General features: G+C 65.7%; 1 protein-coding gene across 15 annotated transcripts in view; it reads left to right on the top strand.

Annotated features, from left to right (window-relative positions):
• Positions 1–22,399, top strand: part of NCOR2 (nuclear receptor corepressor 2) — a 137,683-nt gene that overhangs the window by 80,726 nt on the left and 34,558 nt on the right. For 14 of the 15 annotated variants that reach the window (XR_014020992.1, XM_081285506.1, XM_081285494.1 and 11 more), the window contains 4 exons: positions 6,026–6,174; positions 7,378–7,550; positions 9,350–9,412; positions 18,472–18,614. Coding sequence is in view for 14 of the 15 variants with exons in the window: in XM_081285506.1 (XP_081141632.1) it covers positions 6,026–6,174; positions 7,378–7,550; positions 9,350–9,412; positions 18,472–18,614 (528 nt within the window). In the remaining variant the exon portion in view is untranslated. The remainder of the gene's footprint in view (positions 1–6,025; positions 6,175–7,377; positions 7,551–9,349; positions 9,413–18,471; positions 18,615–22,399) is intronic. The other variant, XM_081285500.1, reaches the window with a different exon arrangement.

Here is a 22,399-nt window from a genome sequence, read left to right as displayed (position 1 = left end):
AGGAGGCCCCAGGCTGCCCAGTGAGCCCATGGTCAGGGAGCCAAGCAGGCCTGGCTGCTGCTCACAACAGGAAGGCCCGGGCAGTCACCGAGGCCTTCCCACGGCCATGGGGCCACGTGGTCAGGGTGGCATGTCCCTGAGGGTGAGTGTTCCCGTCCCTCTCTTGTGGCCCTGGAGGAGGGGCCAGCTGGGAGGCCAGGGGGTGGCAGAGCTCCCGGTGACCTTCTCTCCCACAGAGATGGGACATAGGGACAGGAAAGGTCTGTCCTGGCTCCTGCGTCCCGGCTTGCCCTTCCGGGCTGCTGGCCGAGGGAGGAAGCTGGGGCGGAGGCCCACTGCCCAGCTGCCGTCTGGCCGCACACCCTGATCTCCAGCGCCCTGTTCGTGTCTGTCTCCTGTCCACTCCCCACTGCTGACCGCAGAGCAGGGCTGCACTGACCAGCCCGACCCTCAGCCCTGGCCTCTGTTCCTTGTCTCTGTGGTCCTGGTCCTGTGGTGTCACTCTGCAGGAGCCCTGCCCGACGGTCCCCCCACCCAGCCTCCACCTTTCCACGTTCCCTGCCCAGGGACAGGTGACCCTATTCCTGAGGCTGTTCCCTCGCGTAGTCCTGGGCAGCACACAGGGACAGTGTGACCTGGCAGGCTGTTCTGGGGCAGGCGGCCACTGTGGTGATGTTGGTTTCCAGACCCTGGCCACCCTCAGTGCCCTGGATTCTTGGAAGGCTGGTGGCGGGGATTCGTGTGGTGGGCCAGGCCTCAGCTCCCAGGCCGGGGCCAGTGTGCCTGCCGCTGTGGACAGCTCCGGGGACCAGGGTGGGGCCAGGGTGGGCCTCCAGGCTGCAGGCTGGGGGCCCACAGGCTAACTGGACCGACCCTGCAGCCTTAGGGCCGAGGGGGGCAGATGACACTGGCTCCCAGCTGAGCTGAGGGAGGCTTTCTGGGCAGGAGAGCCACGCCTGGGGACAGAGCAAGCAGCTGGGGTGGCCAAGTGAGAGGCTGAGAGGACGTGGCCTTCCTGTGGGCCAGGCTCAGCCCAAGGCCCCACCGGCCCGTCCTTGGTGGACCACGGACGAGAGGGAAGAGGCTGGAGCCCAAGGGTGCTGCCAGGCAGGGCCCCTGTCAAGTTCCAGGGCCCAGAGGTGGGCATTGCCAGCTGGGCTGCCCAGAGCTGGCACTTGCCAGGCCAGCATGCAGGGGCCCATGGGCTCACAGGCAGCAGTCTGGCCCTGGGGCTGGCGGCTTGTCTGGGTGATTCCAGAGTCTTGATAGGGGACTCCCCACAAGCAGGATGAAGGTCCTGGAGCTGACGCCCCCCAGGAGGTGACAGCGCAGGGCAGCAGCTAGGGCAGCGCTTTGAGGTGAGAGCTGCAGAAGAGGCGGAGCCAGGAGGGATGGGGGCAGGGCAGCCCTGAGGAGGTGGTGTTGGGCTCAGACCTGAGTGATAGGCAGAGCCAGGCAGCTGGCACAGGGAGTGCAAAGGCCCTGGGGCAGGAGCACTGTGGGGTCATCAGGAGGCAGGTGAGCCCTGAGAGCAGCACCCCTGAGGAATAGGATAAGGGGCCAGAGCACCCAGTGTTAGGTGAGGACCAGGGATTTCATCCAGGCCTCCAAGAGGATCTGATTTAGAGTTTAAAATGGAGCACGTGCCCAGCCGGAGGCCCTGAGCTTGGCCAGGCACTGCCAAAAAATACATAGGTGGCACCTTGGCACATCGCGTGGGCGGATGCTGAACCTCCCTCACGGGATGCTGGTGTCCGGCCTGCGGCTGCCCCGGCTACTGCAGGTGCCCTTGGCACGGTGTAAATGAACACACTCTCCAGGCCCCTCCAGGCCCCCTATCACTGATGGGCCGGAAGGGGACACCCCAGCCACCTCCACATCTGGTCCCACTGATGGTGGGGCTGGCACAGGGACCTGGGGCAGAGAATAGCCGGGCTCCCTGGGAGGTGGCTGGGAGCAAGCCCAGGCCCCCAGGCGTGGGTGCCTCTGGTCTCCTGTGCTCTCTGTTGCTGTCAGCTCCCGCCTTGTCCCTGATGCCAATCCAGTCACGAGGGCGAGATTTTGAGAGAAGGAAAAAGAAGGCTCGTTGCTTTGCTCCTGTCCCCAAGGCTGAATTCCGTCGCCAGCAGGAACAGGGGCTTTCACAGAGGTGACCCCCAGGCCTGCATTCCAGGACCCCGTCGGGGTTGACATGCACTTGTTGACGTGGGAGAAGGTCATTTCTGAGACCTTCTGGGGGACTTGTTCCTGGGCGGGTGGGTGCTCAGGGACGGGAAGAAAGGTGTGTCGTCCCCCCCCCCTCCCATGAGATTAGGGAGAGCGGAGGAGGAAGAAACGGTCCACCCTGAAGATCAGGCCCGGGCTGTGTCCATGGCCTACGGTGGACATGGTTACCTGTGGGTCCTGAGGTGGTATTCCTGTGAGTGATGGCCTTGTCCTGGCCACACAGCAGCCGGACTCGTGAGCATTTGACCCTAACCCCCTCGGGCTGGTGCCTGCTGGCTCCGTCACACCCCTATTAAAAGACCCCCTAGATGGTATGAGCAGGTCCCGGAGGCTGGGCAGCCACAGGAGCTGCCTCTGCTGGCCCCGACCCTGGCCCTTCCCCCTCTGAGGCCGACCGGGGGACTCGTTGTGTGGGTGGCAGGCCCCGGGGTGCTCAGCAGGGTGTTGCTGGAGGAATGAGGTGTCGCTCTCACGGGCTTGGGGAGCGAGCTCTCTGAGAGCCCCTGTATTTTGGGGGTGCTGTAGCCCAGGGCTGGCGCATGCTTAGCCAGCCCTCTGCCAGGGAGCCCCTACCAGGGCATCTCAAGTTATGCCCTTCTCAGTTTCCTAGAACCCATCCACCCTCCCTCCACCTTCCCCCCAGGGAAGATCAGTCCCTCCCCCACCTTCTGAAAGCCCCCGGGCTCTGCCTGCCCTGAGCCAGGGTGGCACTTGGCAAGCGGGGCGGGCATCTCCCCACCACCATGCCGCTGCATACGCAGGCCCCTCCCCGAGTGAGGCCTGTTCCCCAGTCCCTTCCTGTCCTGCCAGCTGGGAACCTCCGCCTGCCCTGTCCCTGTCCCCCACCTGCTCAGTTTCAGTGCATGCTTTGTAGGATTGGGCCTGGTGTCCCCAGGGGTCACCAAGTGGTGATGTCCTTTGGCTTCAGTGATGTGGGAAGGAGCCCATAGTCCTTCAGCCAGGGGCTGGGCCTCCTTGCTGTGACCTCGGGCAGGTTCCTCAGCCCCTCTGGGTCTTTGTGTTCTCCAAAGGTGGGTGACACCAGGATTCTGGGAGGAGGAGGTGACAGCCTCCCCAGATGCCAAGGGCTGGCTCCTACTAGTCCCTTTTGCGGGAAACGGGGTACCTTGGGGAAATCCCCAAGGTTGTGGGTCGGCTTGGGTTTCCCGCAGAGCTGTGCTGTGGTTGGGGACCTCCCTGACCGGGCCTGGGCACACAGTCCACAGTCGGCCTGGCTGATGATGGGCGTGGCCTCTGCACCTGGAGAGGGTCATGGGCGTGGCACCCTGGGACTGTCTTGGGGTCACTTATGCTGGGGTACAGGCTCCCACGGGTGGCAGGGCTGCCCCGGCAAGGGTCCCTTATGTGCCCTGAGAAGCGCACCCTGAAGTCCTCGACCCTCAGTGTGGTCCGAGGACCAGCAGTGGTCATAGCCCCGTCCTCCTGGGAATCTGCCTCTTCTCGGGGCTCGTAGGGGGCAGGACTGGTGCCCAGCAGTTTGCCCCCCCCCGCCCACTTTTGCTGAGGGGCCAGCTGCCTGAAGGCTGGAGAGCAGAGCTGGGCAGGTGCGGCCAGGTTCCCCCAGCCACAGGCCGAGTTTCTCCCTGCCTGGTCCTTCTAGAGGACATGTGTCCACCCTGGACTTGAGTCGCAGCTCCCAAGTTTGGGTGCCCTTGGGATGGCCTGGGAATTGGAACCAATAAAGGTTGCTACCCAGCCGGGGACCCTGGTGCTCTTGGTGTGGGGTGTGCCCGGGCGGCCGACTCTGCAGCTTGCCCCTGCGTCCAGCAGTGCGCGTCTGTGGTCCCATGGGTAGAGCCTCAGGCCCGGGGGCTAGAGCCAGCAGCGCCCACCTGCACCTGGTGGGGCCTGAGCGGTGCCCACCTGCACCTCGTGGGGACTGTGGTGGGGCCTCCGGGGCTGCCTGGGTCCGCGGGAGCGGGGAGCAGGCCTCCAGGTGACCGCCAGGCCCCAGGCCCATGGTCACGCCCTGGAGGGCATATCCTAAGGCCGGGCCTGCCTGGCCATTCTCCCTGTGAGCAGCTATGGGGACACAGGGTGGGGGCGGCACGTGGACCTACTGTGAGCCCTGGCCCTGCTGGTGGCCAGCTTAGTGCCCACCCTCCTGCTGCCTCAGTTTCCTCTTCTGTGAAATAGACTGAGGTGGAGGAGTCCTGCTGGCCTCCAGTGGTCGGTGACAGCAGGCCTGGCAGGGGCCAGCAGAGCCTCATGTCCCGGCCAGTGTGGTGAGGGGAGACCCAGCCAGGGCTTGGGGACCGTGGGTCACACATCCTGGGCCACCAGGTGAGACTCAGTTGGCTGTGCGGGGAGGACATCCACTGTGTCAGGCCCATGGCTGAAGCCCCGAGGTGTCAGTGAGCCCCATCCGTCTGGCCTAGGGGACAGTGGGCAGATGTATCAGGGCGTGACCTGAGGGCCATGTGGCCCCTGCCCCCACTGGGAGGGTCAGAGGGAAGAGCTTCTAGAGGGGGACACAGCTGAGGATGGCCTTGAGTGGCCAGGCTTCCGTGACGTGCCCCTGGCTCTGGGTGCTGGGTGCAGGTGTTCAGGGAGCCGAGAGCAGAAGTGGCCCTGCGAGGCAGCCCCCCTGGTTCTCCCTCCCTGGGTCCTGCCACCCCCTCTCCACCCTGTTCACCCCCTGCCCACCTCAGGCACCCGTAGCCAGGGCATGCTGTGGAGTTACCAGGGCCACCATCCCGGCCCCTACCTGCAGGGACAGCTGCAGCGGAGGTGCTGCCTGCTGGGCTTTGCCCTGGGAGCCTGTGCTGGCTCAAGGACACCTGGCAGCCTGCGCGTTGACAGGCAGGGGGCAGGCCCAAGACCCTCCCCTGGGTCTCTCCCAGGTTGGGAACCCGGTGTGACGATGTGACTAGCCTGACGTCAGGAGCCTGGGGCACACAGCCCTTCCCACTTGGCTCTCGGAGGGGGAGGGCCTGGCGAGGTGACTACCTGCAGGGAGTCCTCGGGTGACTGAGGAGAGCCAGGGTGGCCCTCAGGAACCAGGCAGGGCGAGGGCAGGGGCAGGGTGCGGGAGGAAGCCCTCAGTTCCTATCTGGAGGGCAGATCAGCAGGCCAGCGCTAGTGATGCGAGTGACACCAAAGTTGAAAGCTGTAGTCCCCAGTGAGGAGGTTGGCCTCCCCAAGCCCCTTGGACCCACCTTGTGAAGCGGCCTGTTCCCTGACCCCACGCAGGAGGGAGCGCCACAGCCCGGGCTTAGTGGCCACCTGCCTCACACAGGCCCAGGGCTTCGGGAGACTCTAGAGAAGGGGGTGTCCCCCACCTTCCTGTGTTACAGACCTGGAGACCGGGGTAGAGGTGGCCTGAGCTCCTTGCGGGCGGGGTTCAGTGTCTGGTGGGTCTCAGGTCTCCCTCAGGTGGGTGCCTCGTGCCCCCCTAACTCTGGATGCCAGAAGCCGTCCTTGGTGCTCCGTAAGGGGCCTCTGGCTCAGGCCTCCAGCCCCTGGTCGAGGCCCTCTTGCATGGTTCTCACCGTTAGGGAGAAACCAGAGCACAGAGAGGTCAATACTCTCACCGAGGGTCACACAGGCCCTGGGCATAGGAGGCAGGGTGCCCCCACCAGTGCTTCCCACACCTCCCCTGCAGGGCCCTGAGCCTGGTCCTCCCTCCCCTGCATGCCAGTGGTGCCCAGCGGCCCCCAGCCACTGCTGGCTATCTCCTTGCCCCTGTCCCTGCCCACTGCATACCCACCGGTGGGGCTCAGGTGTGTAGGAGCACCTGTCTCACCCTGCTCTTCCACCCTCCCTCCCTGGGCCACAGCAGCAGCAGCAACAGCAGCAGCAGCAGCAGCAACAGCAGCAGCAGCAGATGCCCCGCAGCAGCCAGGAGGAGAAGGAGGAGAAGGAGAAGGAGGCGGAGAAGGAGGAGGAGAAGCCGGACGTGGAGACCGACAGGGAGGAGCTGGTCAAGTAAGGCTGCCTGGCCCTGTGCACTCGGGACCCTTGGGGAGGCGGCGGCTCTCCCCTCGCCCTGCTCACCCGCCCACCCTCCTCTCCTCCACCTGCTCCCAGTCTCCTTGGGGGAAGGTCTGGGGAGCCGGGTTTGGGGGTGGCTGGTGCATTCCCCTGGAGACAGCGGTGTCAGGCTGGGCTGCATCCAGGCACAGCCTGCCGGGCCTGACGCCTCCCCACCTGCCAGGGGCGCAGGAAGTCAGCCAGCTGGCAAGGGGGCAGCTGGGCGCCAGGCACCAGGAGCGTGGCTTCAGGGAACATCTGGCTGGCCTCCCCAGCCTCCCACGCCACCCAGCTGGGCCGTCCAGGAAGACGAATGGCAGGCACGGTGGTCAACCTGCACAGTCACCTTCCTGAGCCAGCCCCATGGGCGTCCAGCTCAGGTTGAGGCCCCTGCACCAGGCCAGGCCTGTGTAAAACCTGCAGGACCCCCCTGTCCCCTCAATACAGGAGAGTGGGGTGTCGTGGCTGGACAGTGCTCTCCCAGGTGGGCACCAGGCTGTGTAGCAAGTGCCTAGGTTGACCGCTGGGCAATCCATGAGAGTGGGTGGCTCTAGCCTGTGGCCTGCGCCGGGTTCATGAAAGAAGGTTCAAGTCGTGAGAAGACCCTAGGGAGTTTTAAATTAAAGAGACAAGACTCTAATTACCTTTAAACCAGCTCCAGGACGGCTCCTCCCAGCTCCAGCCTCCAGCCTCCAGCCACCTACTGTGGTAGCCAGGTTTACTGAGGAGACCAGAGAGAGAGAGAGAACATGCCAGGGAGTGGACTTTTATTGGGGAACAAAAAATTCCAGGGAAAATCCCATCCAAAAAAGGTTAAGGGGGGCAGCATCCCAAGGTCAGGGGTGATGATTGGGTCTTCGGGGCAGTGGCCAGACACGCCTCCGTGTGGACAAGCCCTCGGACCTGATGAGAAGGGTGGGGAAAGCTCTGACCCAGCTGTGCCTAATCGCCTCTCGCCCAGCCAGAGAGGTAACTCAAATCACCTGCGAGGCTGGCCTCCCACAGGTGGCGCTGCAGACCCCGCCCCAGACCCCGCCCCAGCCTCCCCCTCTGCTGCCGGCGGAGAGTCCAGCCTGGCTCCGAGGCCAGGCGAGGCCTCCAGCCGTCCTGTGACTCCGTGTTCCCCAAGCCACTCCTGTGTCTCCTCTTGGCCTTTAGGGAGAAGACCGAAGACACCTCTGGGGAGGACAACGATGAGAAGGAGGCCGTGGCCTCCAAAGGCCGCAAAACTGCCAACAGCCAGGGCCGCCGCAAAGGGCGCATCACCCGCTCAATGGCCAACGAGGCCAGCCACGAGGAGGCGGCCACCCCCCAGCAGAGCGCCGAGCTGGGTGAGGGCCGGGTGGGTGGGTTTTGCCCGGGGTTTCTGTGCACTATGAGTTCGTGGCCTGCAGGTGGCCGCGTCCTGGTGGCCAGAGTTCAGGTCCCAGCGTTATCCGCTGGACTTGCTGTGTGACCTGGGGCAAGCTCTTCAGCCCCAGGGCCTCGTGTCCTCTGTGCCGCCTCTCACTCTGGGGCGAGGGTAACTGATGTGTCGCGTGGGCAGAGCGCGGAGGGTGCCGGGGTGCGGGCCTCGGGGTGTCCCCTGTGTGACGCTGGAGGACGGTTCCCTGGGTCAGCTCTGCCATTTGGCCTGGTCCACATCCTGGCAGCAGCTGAAGGGTGACTAGTTGCCGCCCCTTTCGGGTCTTGGGCTTGACCCCTCTGCAGTCCGGCCTCTGCCCTGGCAGGCCCCTGAGCTCCCACCTCCCCTCCTAAGCTAAAGGAAGGGCCCTCACTGCTCAGCAGGCGGCCAGAGACCAGGCCTGAGTGGCAGTTCCCAAGTCCGCCACAGGGGGCAGCAGGTGCGTGTCTGTCCCCTCGGTTCCCCTTTGGTGTTTGGGGCCAGCCCTGTGGGACCAGGTGAAGCCCAGCCTCTGTCCAGGGCTCCTTCCTGGCGTGGGCCAGTGGGGAGAGGCTTGGCCTCCAGGCTGCCTGGAGTCTGCCTATCAGGCTCTTCTGGGGGTTCCGGGAAGCTAGTTTGGACCTGCTTTGTACAGGGGCTGCCCGAGGCTGGGCAGGCTGTGGCCTCTTGAAGTCACAGAGGTAGCTGGGGTCTGAGCTGGGTACAGCAGCCGCAGGTCTACCTGCTTCCTGGATGTTTGCCCACTGCCACCCTGTGTCGGTGTGCCTGGAGGCCCGCAGTGGAGGCTCACCTGCCTGGTCTCTGAGACAGCCTCCACTGCAGCCCAGTCCGGCTCCGGCCTGTCCGCCTGCCTCGGGGACCCTGGGCTCCAGGGAGGCTGCTGGGGTGGCCTCTCTAGATCGAGGTCACTGGCCACATGACCTCTGCTGAGACTGGTCTCCTGCCAGCCTTTGTGGGCCACGCTCTGTTGCTGAGTCCAGGAGTGGACGTCCCTCAGGGCAGCTAGGAGGGACGGCTGGGCTCACGTCTCGGGGAGCCAGGAGGGGCTCAGAAAAAGCCACAACAGATGAGCGGCCACCTCTGCCCCAGCCCAAGGCGAAGTGTGTCCCCTCTCAGTGACACCAGGGGCCGGGCTTGTCCTGGGAGAACATGACCACTCTCCAGGACCAGAGTCCTTGACCCGGGGTGGTCATGCCTGTGGGGACCTTAGGTCCCAGCGGGAGCGGGCTGCGGGCATCCTGAGGCCGGGCCTGGGAACAGCAGAGCCCAGGAGCAGGGCACAGCCCAGCGCGAGTGCAACCCGGGCCCTGGGAGCTGCCACCTAGGCCCACCCTGTTCCCCTGCCTCAGGCCATCCCCAGGGGCCGCCGTGTTCTGGCAGAGGACAGGCAGGGAGGGCTAGCATAGCCAAGGCCGCTCCAGTTTCCCCACCCGTGAAGGGAGTGGTTTCAGTTGTCCCAGTGTGGCACGCTGAGTGGAGGCTGTGAGTGGAGGTCCATGGCTCCACTCAGCCCAGGTCTTGCCCTGTGTGTGATGGCTTGAGAGTCGGGAGCTGCAGCGGGTGCTGGCTGGGAAGGGCCACCTGAAGTGCAGCTTCTCCGTGGGGGTCAGAGAGGGAGGTGACCGTTGAGGCCCCTTCCTAGACTCAGAGAAGAGGGAGTCTAGGCTTCGGGAAGCAGGGCAGGGCCTCCCGGGCACCTGCTGACCGCTTTGCCTTCCTCCACAGCTTCTATGGAGATGAACGAGAGCTCGCGCTGGACCGAGGAGGAGATGGAGACGGCCAAGAAAGGTGGGCTGCAGCCCTGGCACTTGTGTGTGTGTGTGGGGGGGGCTTGGCGCCCGTGGCCTGGCCCAGGGCCGGGGTGGGGGCTGCTGCCCCTCTGAGCCCCTCGCCCTCCTGAGAGAAAGGGTCTGAGTGACCCCATGTGACGTGGAGACCCAGCCAGGAGCACATGGCCAGCCGTGACACGGGCAGCACTGCTTCTGTGCTCTCTGTGGACAGGGCAGCGCAGACCTGGGCGATCCAGGGCGTCAGAGCTCGCTGGAGGCCACCAGGGTCATGGGCCAGTGACATTTATAGGGCTTTTGGTCTCCATGGGCATGGCCAGCTCCAGTGCGGAGTTCGGGAGACCCCTCCTGGGCGCACAGGTGCTCCCATCTGGAAATATGTGCCAGGCCAATGTCCCTGATCCCAAGGGCGAGTCCTGGAGAGGACGGGGCCACCTACATGTCAGGGACAGGTGGGGACGGCCCACACTGAAGAGCTGGAAATGGGACTGAGATCTGGCATTGCCAGGGGTTTGTGGGGCGGATGCCATCCCAGCTTGCTGGTGACCTGTGATGTGCAGGGGATGGATCTAGGTCGTCCACCTCTTGGGCCCAGTGCCCACCTGTGCAGCCCCCAGGGTAGGCTGGGTGGCAGGTGCTCGCATCCCTGGTGCCGGTCCCATGGCCCGAGCCTGGCACTGAGCCCCACTCACAGGCTGTGGCCGGTCTCTGGGCTTTGACTTGCGCGTCTGAGGGGGACTGGTGTCCAGGCTTCCGCCAGGGGGACGGGGGTCTGGGTGTAGGCGTCCAGGTGTGTGTGAATAGGAGAGGCGTGCCGGTGTCTGTGGGTAACGGGGTGTCCTGGTGTCCAGGTATGGGTGGCCTGGTGTCTGTGGGTGACGGGGGTGTCCGGTGTAGGTGTCCTTGTGTCTTGGTATAGGTGTCCTGGTGTAGGTGTCCTGGTGTCCATGTCCTGGTGTCTGGGTGTCTGTGGGTGACGGGTGTCCAGGTGTAGGTGTCTGTGGGTAGGAGGGGTGTCCAGGCTGCTGGGCAGGTCTGTTGCCCTCCTCACTCCCTGCCCTTCCCCCTGCTCACGGGTGCTGAGGTGGCTGGCAGTGCCCTATTCCCCACTTTGCCTGGTGGCTATCATTTACCTGCCCCTGACCTGGAGGTGGCCCTGTCCCCGTCCCACATCATAAACAGGGACAGGAGCAGAGGCTAAGGGCTGCTCCGAGGCTTGGAGCTGGTGCTCGGGGATGGGCAGCCCTGGCCGCCGGCTCTTGTCCACAGGCTCTGCCAGGCTGGGGCTCTCGTCTGCAGGAGGTGCGGGTCTCGGCTCGCGGTGCAGCAGGTGGCCTCCGGGAGGGCTGGTGCCCGGGAGCGGCCTGGGTGCGGCTGTCTGGTCCCGCCCTCACCTAACACTTTGGCACAGAGGCCGAGAGGCCAGTGGGGCCACAGAGCTGAGAGGACCCTCCGGCCCCCACACTCCTGGACCGCTGCCCTTCCCCTCGGGGGCCTTCTGGGCACCAGCCCCTCTTTCCAGAGGTGGGCTCAGAGGAGAAACCCGGGACCCCTGGCTCTGCCCTGCGTCCTCTTGAGGATCGAGGCGCTGTCTGGGCTGCTAGGGCTACCATGTCAGTCTTTATGTCCTCCTTGTGGCTCCCGTTGCACGTCCTGAGCAGGCCAGTCCTTTGCACTGAGTTCTGGTGGGGGACACGTGCTCATGGTAGTGGCTGGAATGAAGTCTGCGGTGGCTTTGAGCAAAGCCCTCCCCCAGTCCCGAGCCTTCTCTCTCCAGAGCAAGTCCCATGCCCATTAGCCGCCCGTACTGGCCACGCCCCCGGGCTAATGGCTCTGGGCCCCTGGGACCCGCTGTTGAGAGCCTTGCTCCAGCCGTGTCAGGGTCTTTGGTGTCCTCAGGTCCACTGCGAGGTGTCCACGGGATGGGCCGCATGTGCTCATTCGTCGCCGCCTCTGTGGGGGTGGGGGGCCGTCCCTGGCGGCTCCTGTGTTCTGGTGAAGGACCCACGGCTACTGACCACAGGTGTGTCTTGGGATCTCGACCTGTTGGCCATGGGACTACCCCAGCTACACGCTTCGGGGTCTCCGCATGGACGGCCCACGGCCTCTTGGGTCCTATATGCGCGTCTCTGTCCTCACCGCAGCCCACCGCCATTGCCTGGACACCAGGAGGTGGCCGCCTTCTGGTTCCCAGGAGGGCAGACCTGGAGGCGGGAGGGTGGCAGGGATGAGTCACCGCGAGGCCTGGGTGCCCCGGCCGTCTCAAGGTTGGGTCTGCAGCCTGGTGAGCTCATCCCGGGTCCTGCCTGCAGAGACGCAGCGAGGGCCCTGGGTCCCTGTGCGTGGGGCCTGCTCAGTGACATTTATGATAATGCTGGAGTGCCAGTGTGCCCAGCTGCCGGGAATCACAGCGATCTGCACAATCACGGCTGGGTGGCTGCTCACGGCCATCTGTTCCAAGTGGGGGTGGGGAGCCAGGTGCTGGCAGGGGTCCCTTCTCTACAGTGGGGTGTGGTGGCTGGGCGTGTCCCGGAGCCCTGGCCTGGCCCTCGGAAACCCAGAGGGAGAAGGACCCAAGAGCCAGCTATACCCAAGGCAGATGGCATCCACGTGGAGCCAGGGCACTGGGGTGGAAGCCAGTCCCCACCCGTCAGGGAGCCCAGGAGCCCAGCAACTGTGTGTCCCCAGGTTTGGGACCACAGAGCTGACCAAAGCATCTGGAAAGATTCCTAGCCTGGCCTCAGGGTGAGCTGCAGGAGAAGAGTCGTCTCAGCCTCCTGACCTCCAGGCTGTGTGACCTCGGCCTAGTCAGCCGACCTTTCTGTGCCTGTTTCTTCATCTTGGCTGGGTGATCTCGAACCTACAGGAGGCCAGAAGTCCAAGATCAAGTGTCAGAGGGCCCATTCCTGCTGGAGCCCCAGAGGGGCCTGCCTTGTCTCTCCACCCTTGGGGTGACCGCTGCCCGTGGCACGTGCCTCTCCCGGTGTCTCCGTGCCCAGGTGCCTCCCTGTAGGGACGACCCTGTCTTGGCCACCTTGGCAGAAGCCCCTTACCTGAATCGGGCTCACAGGTTCTGGGTGGGCAGGATGGTGACGTGCCAGCCCAACATGCCTGCCCCGGGGCTGGAGTGCTAGCTGAGGAGCTGGGGCAGGGGTGCCTTAGGCGCACCGAGGTCCCCGCCACTCGCGTCCTGGCCCGAGCCAAGTGCGCTCAGTCCTCTGTATGCAGCAGGTGCTTGGGTGGCGCCCACGGCCTGGTGTGCAAACCGCAGAGCGTCCTTCTTGGGTCCGAGCTCCAGCTCCGCCCCTCTGGGTCTGGCCCTGACAGGGACCGCACCTTGGGGCAGCTGGGGCGAGCGCCTGCCCAGCAGGTGTACGGGGACCACTGAGGCATCCAAGGCCAGGGAAGGCTCCCCAGGGAAGGCGCCAGGGCGGACCCCACAGCCCCAGGTAGCGCTGCCCGGATGCTGGGTGCTGGGGCTGGGGGAGGCGCCTCTTCCCGCGTGCTTGGAGGCGGCTGCTGAGGAGTTCCTTCACCTGCGTGCGGCAGTGGTGTTCTGAGAGGTGACCTGCTATCACAGCTGTGGAGTCCTGGGGCTGGGATTGGGACCCAGGCCCTCTAAAGCATGGTTGGCCTGAGGACTGAGGACTTAGTCCAGTGCACGGTTACCAGGTAAGGAGAGAGGGAGGGTGGCCCAGCAGAGGGCCTGCCGTGTGCAGGTGAGAGCTGCGGAAGCCCGAGGATGAGGTGCAAGGGTCACTGGTGGAGTTGGGCTGTTGTGAGAGCATGGGAGGCCCTGGGGGCCACGGTCACTGGTGTGTACATGAGGTTAGGGCCACCTGCTCTGGGCCCATTGCCACGCTGGGTGGGAGGAGCTGGACCCTGCTGCTGGGATGCAGGACTCTGGTTTCCCTGGGAAAGCCGGCCTGGCCCGGAGTGGGGCCCTGTCTTGCTAGATGCCCGGCCAGCCCGCTGCTCCCCCTGTTGTGGAGGGTGGGGAGCCTCACAAGTCCCCCAGAGCGGGAGTGGGCCCCACCCTTCCCCTGCCCCTCCCTGGCCTCCAGGCCGTGGGGGGAGAGCCCCCTCCTGGGGGCTCTCATGGTGGACGGAGTTGAGGGGAGACGGGAGCTTGTGGATAGCCCTGGACATGAGTCCTACCCGGCCACCAGCACTGGGTCAGAGGCTCATGCTGTCCCTAAGGACAGGCCCGCCAGGCCGACCTCCTGTGGCCTGGGCAGCTGGGGCTCATGCCGTGGCTCGCACGTGGGGGGCTGATGTGTCCATTCACACACAGGCAGGCCGGCCTGGGGGGCGAGTGACCCAGGCCGATGGGCAGGGCTGGGGACCGAGGCACTGGGAGGGACCGATGCAGGTCAGCTGCTGGGCCGGAGCGTGTCAGCCTGGGCCACACCTGGGGACACTTGTCTGGGCTGGGGAGGAGTCGAGATCCTGCAGCCAGGCACCCTTGCTGTGCTGGGGTGGACGTGTCAGTGTCCAGGTTGGTCCCTGCATGGCAGGGCCAGAGCTGTGCCCCTGTGCAGTGGTGACCGCATGCTGTGTGCCCTGGCCACTATGCTGTGATGCAGCAGAGCCCAAGCTGGGGCCTCGGAGGAGATGCCTGGCTCTGTGGCCTGGGTCCCCTGGGTCCCCTGGGTCCCCATCACTGCCTCCTGTCCTTGGAAGGGCAGCCTGGGGTTCTCTAGGCAGAGCCAGCAAGGTCGGGCCAGGAGGCCTCTTTGCATTTTAATGATTGTGTCCTTCCTGATGTCCTGGAAGGGGTGGCCTTGGGGACCCTGAGGCCATCGAGCAGGGGCCAGGCCAGAGGGGAGGTGGGCGGCAGGGTGGGGTGTGGACCTCAGGACTAGCAGAGGTGGGCCTGGGCCTGTTCTGGGTCCCCGGGGCTCTGTCCCTGCTGGTGCTGCTGCCCCTCCCCCCCCAGGTGGGGGTCTCCTCTAAGGCAGGGCTGCTGGGCCCCGGGTTTTGTTTTTCAGATGAGCTTCTCAGGCGGGCGGGGGTGGGGCCGTGCCCCTTCTGCCCTGCTGCCCCTCGGGGCTGGACTCTGGGGAGAGCCCTGGACTAGGGTCTGCACTGGTTTCCAGAGGAGGCGGCTGGCCCTGGGGACACAGTGGGAGGGCCAGGTGGGGTTCCAGGCAGGACTGTGGAGGCCCCATTGGCCCAGGTTTGGGGAGGACCCAAGTAGGACTGTTGCAGGAGCGTCAAGCCCTGGGGACTGCCTCACTGGGGCGGGCAGCGGTCGAGGTTCTTGGAGGTCAGCTAGTCCCAGGCCCTGGGTGGGCAAGGAAGCTGTCCCTGTGGCCGGCGACACCCCCCGCCTCCCCCCCACCACCACCGCTGTGGACCCCTGCAGAGGGGCGCCCCTCACCCGCACCCCCGCCCCCTCTTCAGGCGGCTGGACTCGGGCCCCTGCTCACTTCCTGTCTGGGTGATTTCACTTCCTAGTTCCCGACTCTTCAAAGTGAAACTCCTTCCTTAGAAATTAGAAGTGGAGCTGGGGAATCCAGACCGCAGGGCCAGCTCGGCGTGCCGCGGGGCGGAGTGGCTTCTGCAGCGGGACCCTCCTCGTGCCCTGCCAGCCTAACTTCCCAGGGGAGGAGCAGAGGGCCCCCGGGGTGCCAGCTGCCCTAGGCTTAGGCTCGGGTGCCTGGCACCTTGTAGTTCTTTGCCTAGTGCCTCCTGCGCGTCCGAAGCCCCCAGGGTAGACGAACAGCCACCGTGAGCATGGAACAGAAGAGCCCATTTCAGGGGGTCGATGCCACCAAGATATTACAACTGAGGGGAGGCCCTGAGGGGGCCGTCCCCTGTGGTTCTGAGAGAATGCCGGTCCCCACCCCCAGCAGGTGTGAATGCCCTGGGACTGCTGGTGGTGCCTTGAGCCAAAACCAAGGCCGGTGCCTGTCCTGCCTGTCCTGGGCCCTGGAGGCCTCTGGCTGCCCTCCCCAAAGTCTCCGGTCCTCATGGGAAGAGTGACATGGTGGTGGCCTCCCAAGCCACATGGTGTGGATGGTGTGGCTCGGCAGGATGGGCCTGGTCCCACTGGGACCTGCTGCTTGCCTCTGCCTGGCGAGGGTGGGTACAGGGCAGCCCCAGGGACCCTCTGCCTTGGCTTCTGTGGCAGGGTGGCACAGCTGAGGCAAGGAAGCAGGGCAGGTCGATGACCGAGGCACAGAGGTGGCGCTGACCTGGATCTCACTCCAAAGTTCAGCTCAGTTGCCGTTCAGCCTCCGGGAGCCGCCTGGGGCTGTTTAGCAGGTGTCCCCGTGCATGGGCTGACCTGGTCCTCCAGGTCTCAGAGGACTGGAGAGGCAGCTGTGGCCCTAGACCCTTGAGCAGCAGGGCCCGTAGGGGACCCCAGACCTGCCCCACCCCAAAAGCTAGAGGCTCCTCAAACCCCGAGCTTCCTCCTGGAACACAGAGCCATCCCCTGCCCACTCGTTGCCCCCTTCGGAGGGCCTGAGTGGCCCAGTAGCAGGGCAGGTGGGGGGCAGACAGCAGGTGGAACTGGCAGGGAGGGGCAGCAGGAGAAGCAAGTGCTCCCAGTCTGCCGGGGAGAGCGCTGCCTCTCTGGAGCCCTGTCTGTTCTCACTGCGGTGACGCCAGGACGGGGAGAGGAGGGGCTGTGCCAAGTGGGCCCGCCCCTCCTGGGCCTGGACCTCTGCCACGCACCCCCGCCCGCCCGCCCGCCCGCCAGCCTTGTCTGGAGGTCACATTCAGTCCTGACGCGGCTCGCTGGGTCGGGCAGCAGGAGGAGCAGAGGGAGCAGGCAGCAGGCTGCCCAGGGTGGAGGGTGTTGGGGACTTCTGACTAGTGTCCCTGGCTGTGTCCTCCCCGGGCATGTGGGAGCCTAGAGGAGCAGTGGACACTGCACCCTGGTGACGCCTGGCACAGGGGCACCCTGCACGCACAAGTGACGGCACCTCGTCCCCCTCCCCCGCGGAGAAGGCTCTCTCAGCTCCTCACTGTCAGAGGTGGCCGCTCCCTGGGAGCCCTGGGCCACCAGGCGCTGGGCGCTGGGCCGAGCTGCTGCTGCCCGCCCTCTGAGCAGCCTCTGCCCGCCCACCCCTCCCCTCCTGGCCGCTGAGGCTGAGCCGCGAGGAGCAGAGCAGCCGCAGCTCCGTGGCCGCCAGCTCCCAGCCCCTGCTCCCAGCCCCGCTCCCTGGAGCATCCTCCCAGCCGGATGTTTCCGGAAAACTTGGCCGAGGGGGAGACGCGGATAAGAGGATGTGAGTGAGTGGCCCCGGGGAGGGGCTGGGGACTGCGGGTGCCCGGGGACAAGGACCTTGATGAGGCTCTCAGGAGAGGGCAGCTGGGGGTGGCAGGAGGACATGGAGCCTCGTCCAGCAGGGACCCCTGGAGGGAAGGGCCCCTGGGTCTGCAGGGAGGGCTGTTGCTGGGCATGCTCTGCGGATGTCCCCAGGTGCTCAGGCTGGCTCTGTGGCGGGAGCCTGAGGCGCTGCCCCCTGTGCTTGGACATCAGCTGGGGCCCCAAGCAAGCCCCGGGAAGTCCATGCCCCAGAGGCCCTGGCCAGCCCTCCCCACAGAGGCACAGGGGCGCAGGCCCGTCCAGGGTCTGGGGCACCAGGTCTCAGGGAGGCAGCCCCCGCCCCTGGTGCCCCCACCCATTGGTGGAGTGCGTGGAGCGGCTCCGGCCACCTCCTTGTTTATCTGTGGAGTTTGGAAATGTCGGCCTCCCTGGGGTCTCCCCGCCCCTGGGTTCCAGGCCCGCGGTCCTCCTTAGCCGGCCTGTTTGCCTGGACTCCGGCTCCGGCTGGGAAATATAAATAAACGCGAGTCCCGTCTGCTGGTTCTGGGGCCGCAGCTGCTGCTGGCGCGGGCAGCAGGAAAGGTCAGGGGCCGAGTTACACTTGATCCCACGCCCTGGCCCCCCCGCCTGTCCTTGAGGAACCCTGAGGAGCTGGTGTGGGGCCACGTGGCTGCTGTGGCCGCTGCAGGCAAGCAGGTGGCCTGTCCAGCGCCACCCCCACCCACAGGCCCAGAGGCCAGCAGAGCAGGAAGCGGGCCCCACACCTCCTCTGCCCTGTGGCCTGTGCCCTGAGCTCGGTGAGGTGGCTGACCCCCTGAGCCCCAGCTCTCCGTCCTAGGGGTGGGAACATGGCCACGGCCTGGACAGGAAGCAGGGGACTCACCAAGTCCCTGGAGGGCTTGGTCACAGAAGGCCCACTCAGCCCCTAGGGGTGGTCGGTTGGGTTTGTGCTGCTGCTGTGTGGGAAGGCGGTGGTTGTGGGCCGGATGGGCTCAGGCCTGAAGGAATGGGCGGGTGGGAGATGGAGGGAACCCTGGCCCCGCCCCTGTAGGGTAGCTTGAATGACTGGAGCCAGGTGGCCTAAAGCCTGCCTGCAGGGTCTCTTGTCATAGTCCTGACCCGTGTGGCCCTGGGGCTCAGAGACCCCCTTCCATCTCGTCAGTCCTGGGAAGGTGGCCAGCCTTAGCTGCAGGGCCGCTTGGGCCAGGGCGGTCACCCTGCTGGCTTCAGAGCAGGAACACAGGTTGGGCAGGTGGGCGGCCAGGCCTCTGAGTGCAGCCTCCGTGTTTCTGCTGAGGTTGAGGTTGGTAGCCTCCAGGGCAGGAGGGGCAGGTGCAGCAGTGGCCCAAACTAGGGAGAGCAGGGACTGCTGTGGCCGGGGTCTGCAGGTTCCTGGGCCTTCCTCCCAGGTGATCTGGGAGGCTGGGGGACGCTCTGGGCAGTAGGCGCCTGTGGGCAGATCCACTCCCGCTGCTGACCAAGCCAGGTGGGCCTCGTGGCCAGTGGGCCTCTGGGTGGCCCCTTAGCCTGGATGCATCCCGGCCCCCGCCCTCCTCTTCCCGCTTGCCCATGGTGTGGCCGGAAGGCAGTCCCGTCTCCCGGGGCCTCGGCAGCTGTGGGGAGTGCCGCTGGGTCACCCAGCCCGCCTGGCCCGCAGGCAGCTGGGGCGGGGGTCAGCCCCCAGATCCTGAAGGGGGCCCCTGGCCCTATGCCCTCCGCCGTCACCCTGTTCCTTGAGCCCAGGCTGTCCCCAGCCTCACCCACGCCTCTGCCTGCAGGTCTCCTGGAACATGGCCGGAACTGGTCGGCCATCGCCCGGATGGTGGGCTCCAAGACAGTGTCGCAGTGTAAGAACTTTTACTTCAACTACAAGAAGCGGCAGAACCTCGACGAGATCCTGCAGCAGCACAAGCTGAAGATGGTGAGTGCGCGGCCAGGGGCAGCCCTCGCCTGCCCAGGGCTGCTCCCAGCCTGGTCCCAACTCGCTCCCATCAAGGGAAGGTGCCGCACGGGTCTACGCTGACTCAGCCAGGAAACCGCAGCCTCAGAGCCTTGAAAGAAGGCCCAGGAGCCCATCAGTGGCCGCTGCCCTCGGTCAGTGCCTCAGTGGGAGGGAGCTGGGCTGGGGGCCTCGAGGGCTGGAGGCCCAGCCCTCCTGTGGGCTCAGGTGGCCCAGCCCTCCTGTGGGCTCAGGTGGCCTCCCAGGGCCCAGACTCCCTGAACAGCTGTTTCTGGGAGTTGAGGACCATTTGGGGAGGCCAGGCGCCTGCCCCTCCTCCTGCCCACTCCCTCCCTCTTTATCTCCCTTGGATACATTTGATGAGCATTTTCACGATTTTAAAGCTGGGAACAAGCTCAGCCAGGATGCTGGCCACTGAGTTGGGGTGTGAGCCCCGGGTGAGAAGCACTCCCCACCCCCACCCCCGCGGATCTGCTGCGGCTCTGAAGGCTGGAAAGGCGCCCCCACCTGGCTGGACTGAGGTTGTGCGGCACATTCTGGGCAGCTGGTGTGCTGAGTGCAACCTGCTGAGGCCCAGAGAGGGTGAGCAGGTCACACAGCACATGGAGGCCGGCCCGGGGTAGCATCACCCATTAGAACTGTCCTCAAGCCCCACTGAGAATTTGAGGGCCCCATTCCAGCTCTCCTGGGGGGGTTCTTTCTGAACCACGTGTGCTGTTGGCTCCAGGCCAAGGGGAAGCCGTCCCATGTCCCTGGCACTCCACTCAGGCAGGGCTCCCTGCCCTTGCCCTCCAGATGGAGTCTTAAGTGGTGCCTCGGGAGTGGGCTTCAGACAGGGCCCCTCATCTCCTGGGTCCGCAGGGACTTCAGGGTCGTCTCCTGGGTCCGCAGGGAGCGGGGTGGGGCGTGACCTGGCCATGTCTGTGTACCAGGTCAGGAGTCAGAGGTGGTCAGCACAGGACAGCCCAGGGGAGAGGGTGGCCTGGAGCCCCTCCTGGAAGCAGCGTCCTCCTGCCCCCGCCCATCCTCCTGTCCCCCCCTCGCTGTCCTCCCGCCTCGGGGCTCAGGAACCCTGCCACTGGGTTGCCCCCGGCCCGGCCTCCCCCTCCAGCCCTCCTCAGCGGCCTCCCCTTCATCCCCGTGGACCTCTGGACCTGGGGACTTGGGGTCCAGGGCCTAAGGCTCCCACGGGTGAGTGGTCTGAGGACAGGGTGAGTGCCCGTCTGCGTCTTGCACTGCGAGTCCTGGGCTGGCCTCGGTCTCCTCCTATGAGGTGCTGCCCTCTGCTCGGGTGGGGAGGACCCAGGTCCGTCCCCGGGAGGCGCTCCGGGTGACTGCCTGCTTCCAGCTCCTCCTGTTCCGTGGGTGTTGTGCAGCAGTGGCCACGAGGGTGTGGGTGGACAGAGGGCAGGAACTCTAGGCCCAGCAGACCCAGGCACGAGGCCTGCTGCTCAGGGTCTCTGTGGCCTCCACCAGGTGACTTGCCCTCTCTGTGCCTCTGCCTCTCCACCTGTGACGGGGACCACGCAGCACCTGCCTCCCGGGCTGTGAAACAACAGCTTTGGGTTAACGCCTGTGGGTACTGGGAGGGGGCCGGCAGGTCACTAGCGCCCTGCCCTAGTGACATCCGCAGGGGTGCTACGTGAAGCCGTGCGCATGCTGTGACAGCCGGCATGTGGTCTGGAGGCCTGTGGCTCAGGCGCGTGGCCTCACTCTGGGCCTCGGTTCCTGTCCGAGAGACGGGAGGAGAGGACCTAGGGCCTGGACGTGAGCACTATTCATGCCATGGACCCCTCCCCAGCGCCTGCTGTATGCCACAGAAGCGACAGCAGGTCTCCTAGGGACAGGTGCTCGGTGGGGTTTTCCTGCTGGGCGTTTCTTCAGTGGACCGTGGGGAGCCATTGATGATTCTTTTTTCTTTTTTTTTTTAGAGAGAGAGAGAGAGAGAGAGAGAGAGAGAGAGAGAGAGAGAGAATTCCAATATTTATTTTTTAGTTTTCCGCGGACACAACATCTTTATTTGTATGTGGCGCTGAGGATCGAACCCAGGCCGCACGCATGCCAGGCGAGCGCGCTACCACCTGAGCCACATCCCCTGCCCCCATTGATGATTCTTGATCTGAGCAGCAGCCCACCCAGGGCTGGACTCAAGGTGGACTGTCCCGGAGCTGGATCATAAAGGGCCCTCTGCGTCCCCCTCTTGGAATGTGCAGGTCGTTGGGCCCATCACCGCCTGCCTATGGAGGAGGCGTGGCCAAGGGGAACCCTGTCCTGACAGGACGGTGACTAGGGAGTGTGGGAGGGTCCTCTCGCTCAGCTGGCCTTGAAGGAGCCTGGTGAACAGGGGAATCAGAGGCACAGAGTTGAGGGAGGCCCAGAGCCCGCAGTTCTGTCCTGACTGGCGGCCCTTGGGCCGGGTGACTGCCCTGTGGCCCCTCAGACGCCGCTGAAATCAGCACCCACCCCTGCCCCTGCACCCTCTAGCCCTGGGGAAGAGGCAGGTCCCCGGGTGGCTCGTCACCCTCGGCCAGCAGGGGGTTGGCGGGCACCCCCACCTTGCCCCAGGCCTGGCCTGGACGTGGCCACCACAGGGTCAGCAGGAAGCAGGGCTGGGAGGGCAGCAGGCATGTGGCTGCCACGTCCCGAGAGGCTGCCCTCCCCTCCCCATGGCTGAAGGTTGCCCTCTTCTCCCCTCTGGGTCCAGGCCCCGGGGCTCAGCTTCCATGACCCCCAGGCCCGTCCAGGCCTCGCCTGTGGTCTGTCGTGGGCTGCACAGACCAGGTCCAGGCAGAGGCGGTATGAACTGACCTCACCTGGGAGCTGTGTGGTGTCAGGCAGGTGTCTTTGCTTCTCTGAGCCGCGTCCTCATCTGTTGGCCGTTGTGGTTGCCTGTTGTGTCCAGGCGCTGTCCTGGTATGGAAGGAAGGGAGCTGAAGACAGGCCGTGCCATGTCCTGGGGGAGAAGTAGCCCTAGAGACCAGAGGACAGGGGTCCTCTCAGGATGTGTGGAGGTGGGGGATGGGTGGACAATGACAGGTTGGGGATGGGGCGGCCACTCAGTGTGACAGGGAGGGCCCCTGAGGCCTGGTAGGGTAGGGAGACGTGAGCCCTGTGGCCGTCTGGGAACGGCCGTGCCAAGGCCCTCGCCCAGGCCCTTCCAGGTGGGCACGTTGTGCATCCAGCAGTGCCCGGGGTGGGAGAGGTGGTGGGGACTGGACACGGTTGGGCTGGAGGGTTGGAAGTCCTCTGCGAGGACTGTGGGTCCAGCGAGTTGGCACCTGGGACGTGCCTGCTGCACACAGTAGGCGCCGCCTGGGGCGCGGAGGTGGTGGCAGGCTGCCTGCCACCCCTGTGCTGTCCCATCTCAGGAAGCTGCAGTGCTGCCGCAGGAGGGCCACCCAGGCCAGCCTCTGGGGCCCTCGGGGCGTCCACCTAACCACCTGTGTCCAGGGCTCAGTGACCTCCCTAGAGAGGGTCTTTCATCTCCAGGACACTGTATCTGCCGGGTGACCCGTTCCTGCCAGGCCACGGCGTGCCCTGTGCCCACGCTGCCCGGGCAGCGGTCGCCCACATCACCCAGCGCAGCGCGTGCCCGAATCCCTGTCGGCTAGAAATAGATTGGGGATGTGGGGGGACCCGGGGCCTCGCCACCACAGAACTGCAGGCCACGACTCTCGTGCCTCCGGGCTCGCGCCAGGAGCTCTCCCAGGAAGGGCTCGGGGAGGGAGGGCTGAGGCCGCACTGGG

This window comes from Spermophilus citellus (assembly GCF_964194105.1).
Source record: "Spermophilus citellus genome assembly, chromosome: 3".
Classification (NCBI taxonomy): domain Eukaryota; kingdom Metazoa; phylum Chordata; class Mammalia; order Rodentia; family Sciuridae; genus Spermophilus; species Spermophilus citellus.
Note: the sequence above shows the minus strand (reverse complement) of the source record. Positions and strands in the feature narration are given on the sequence as shown.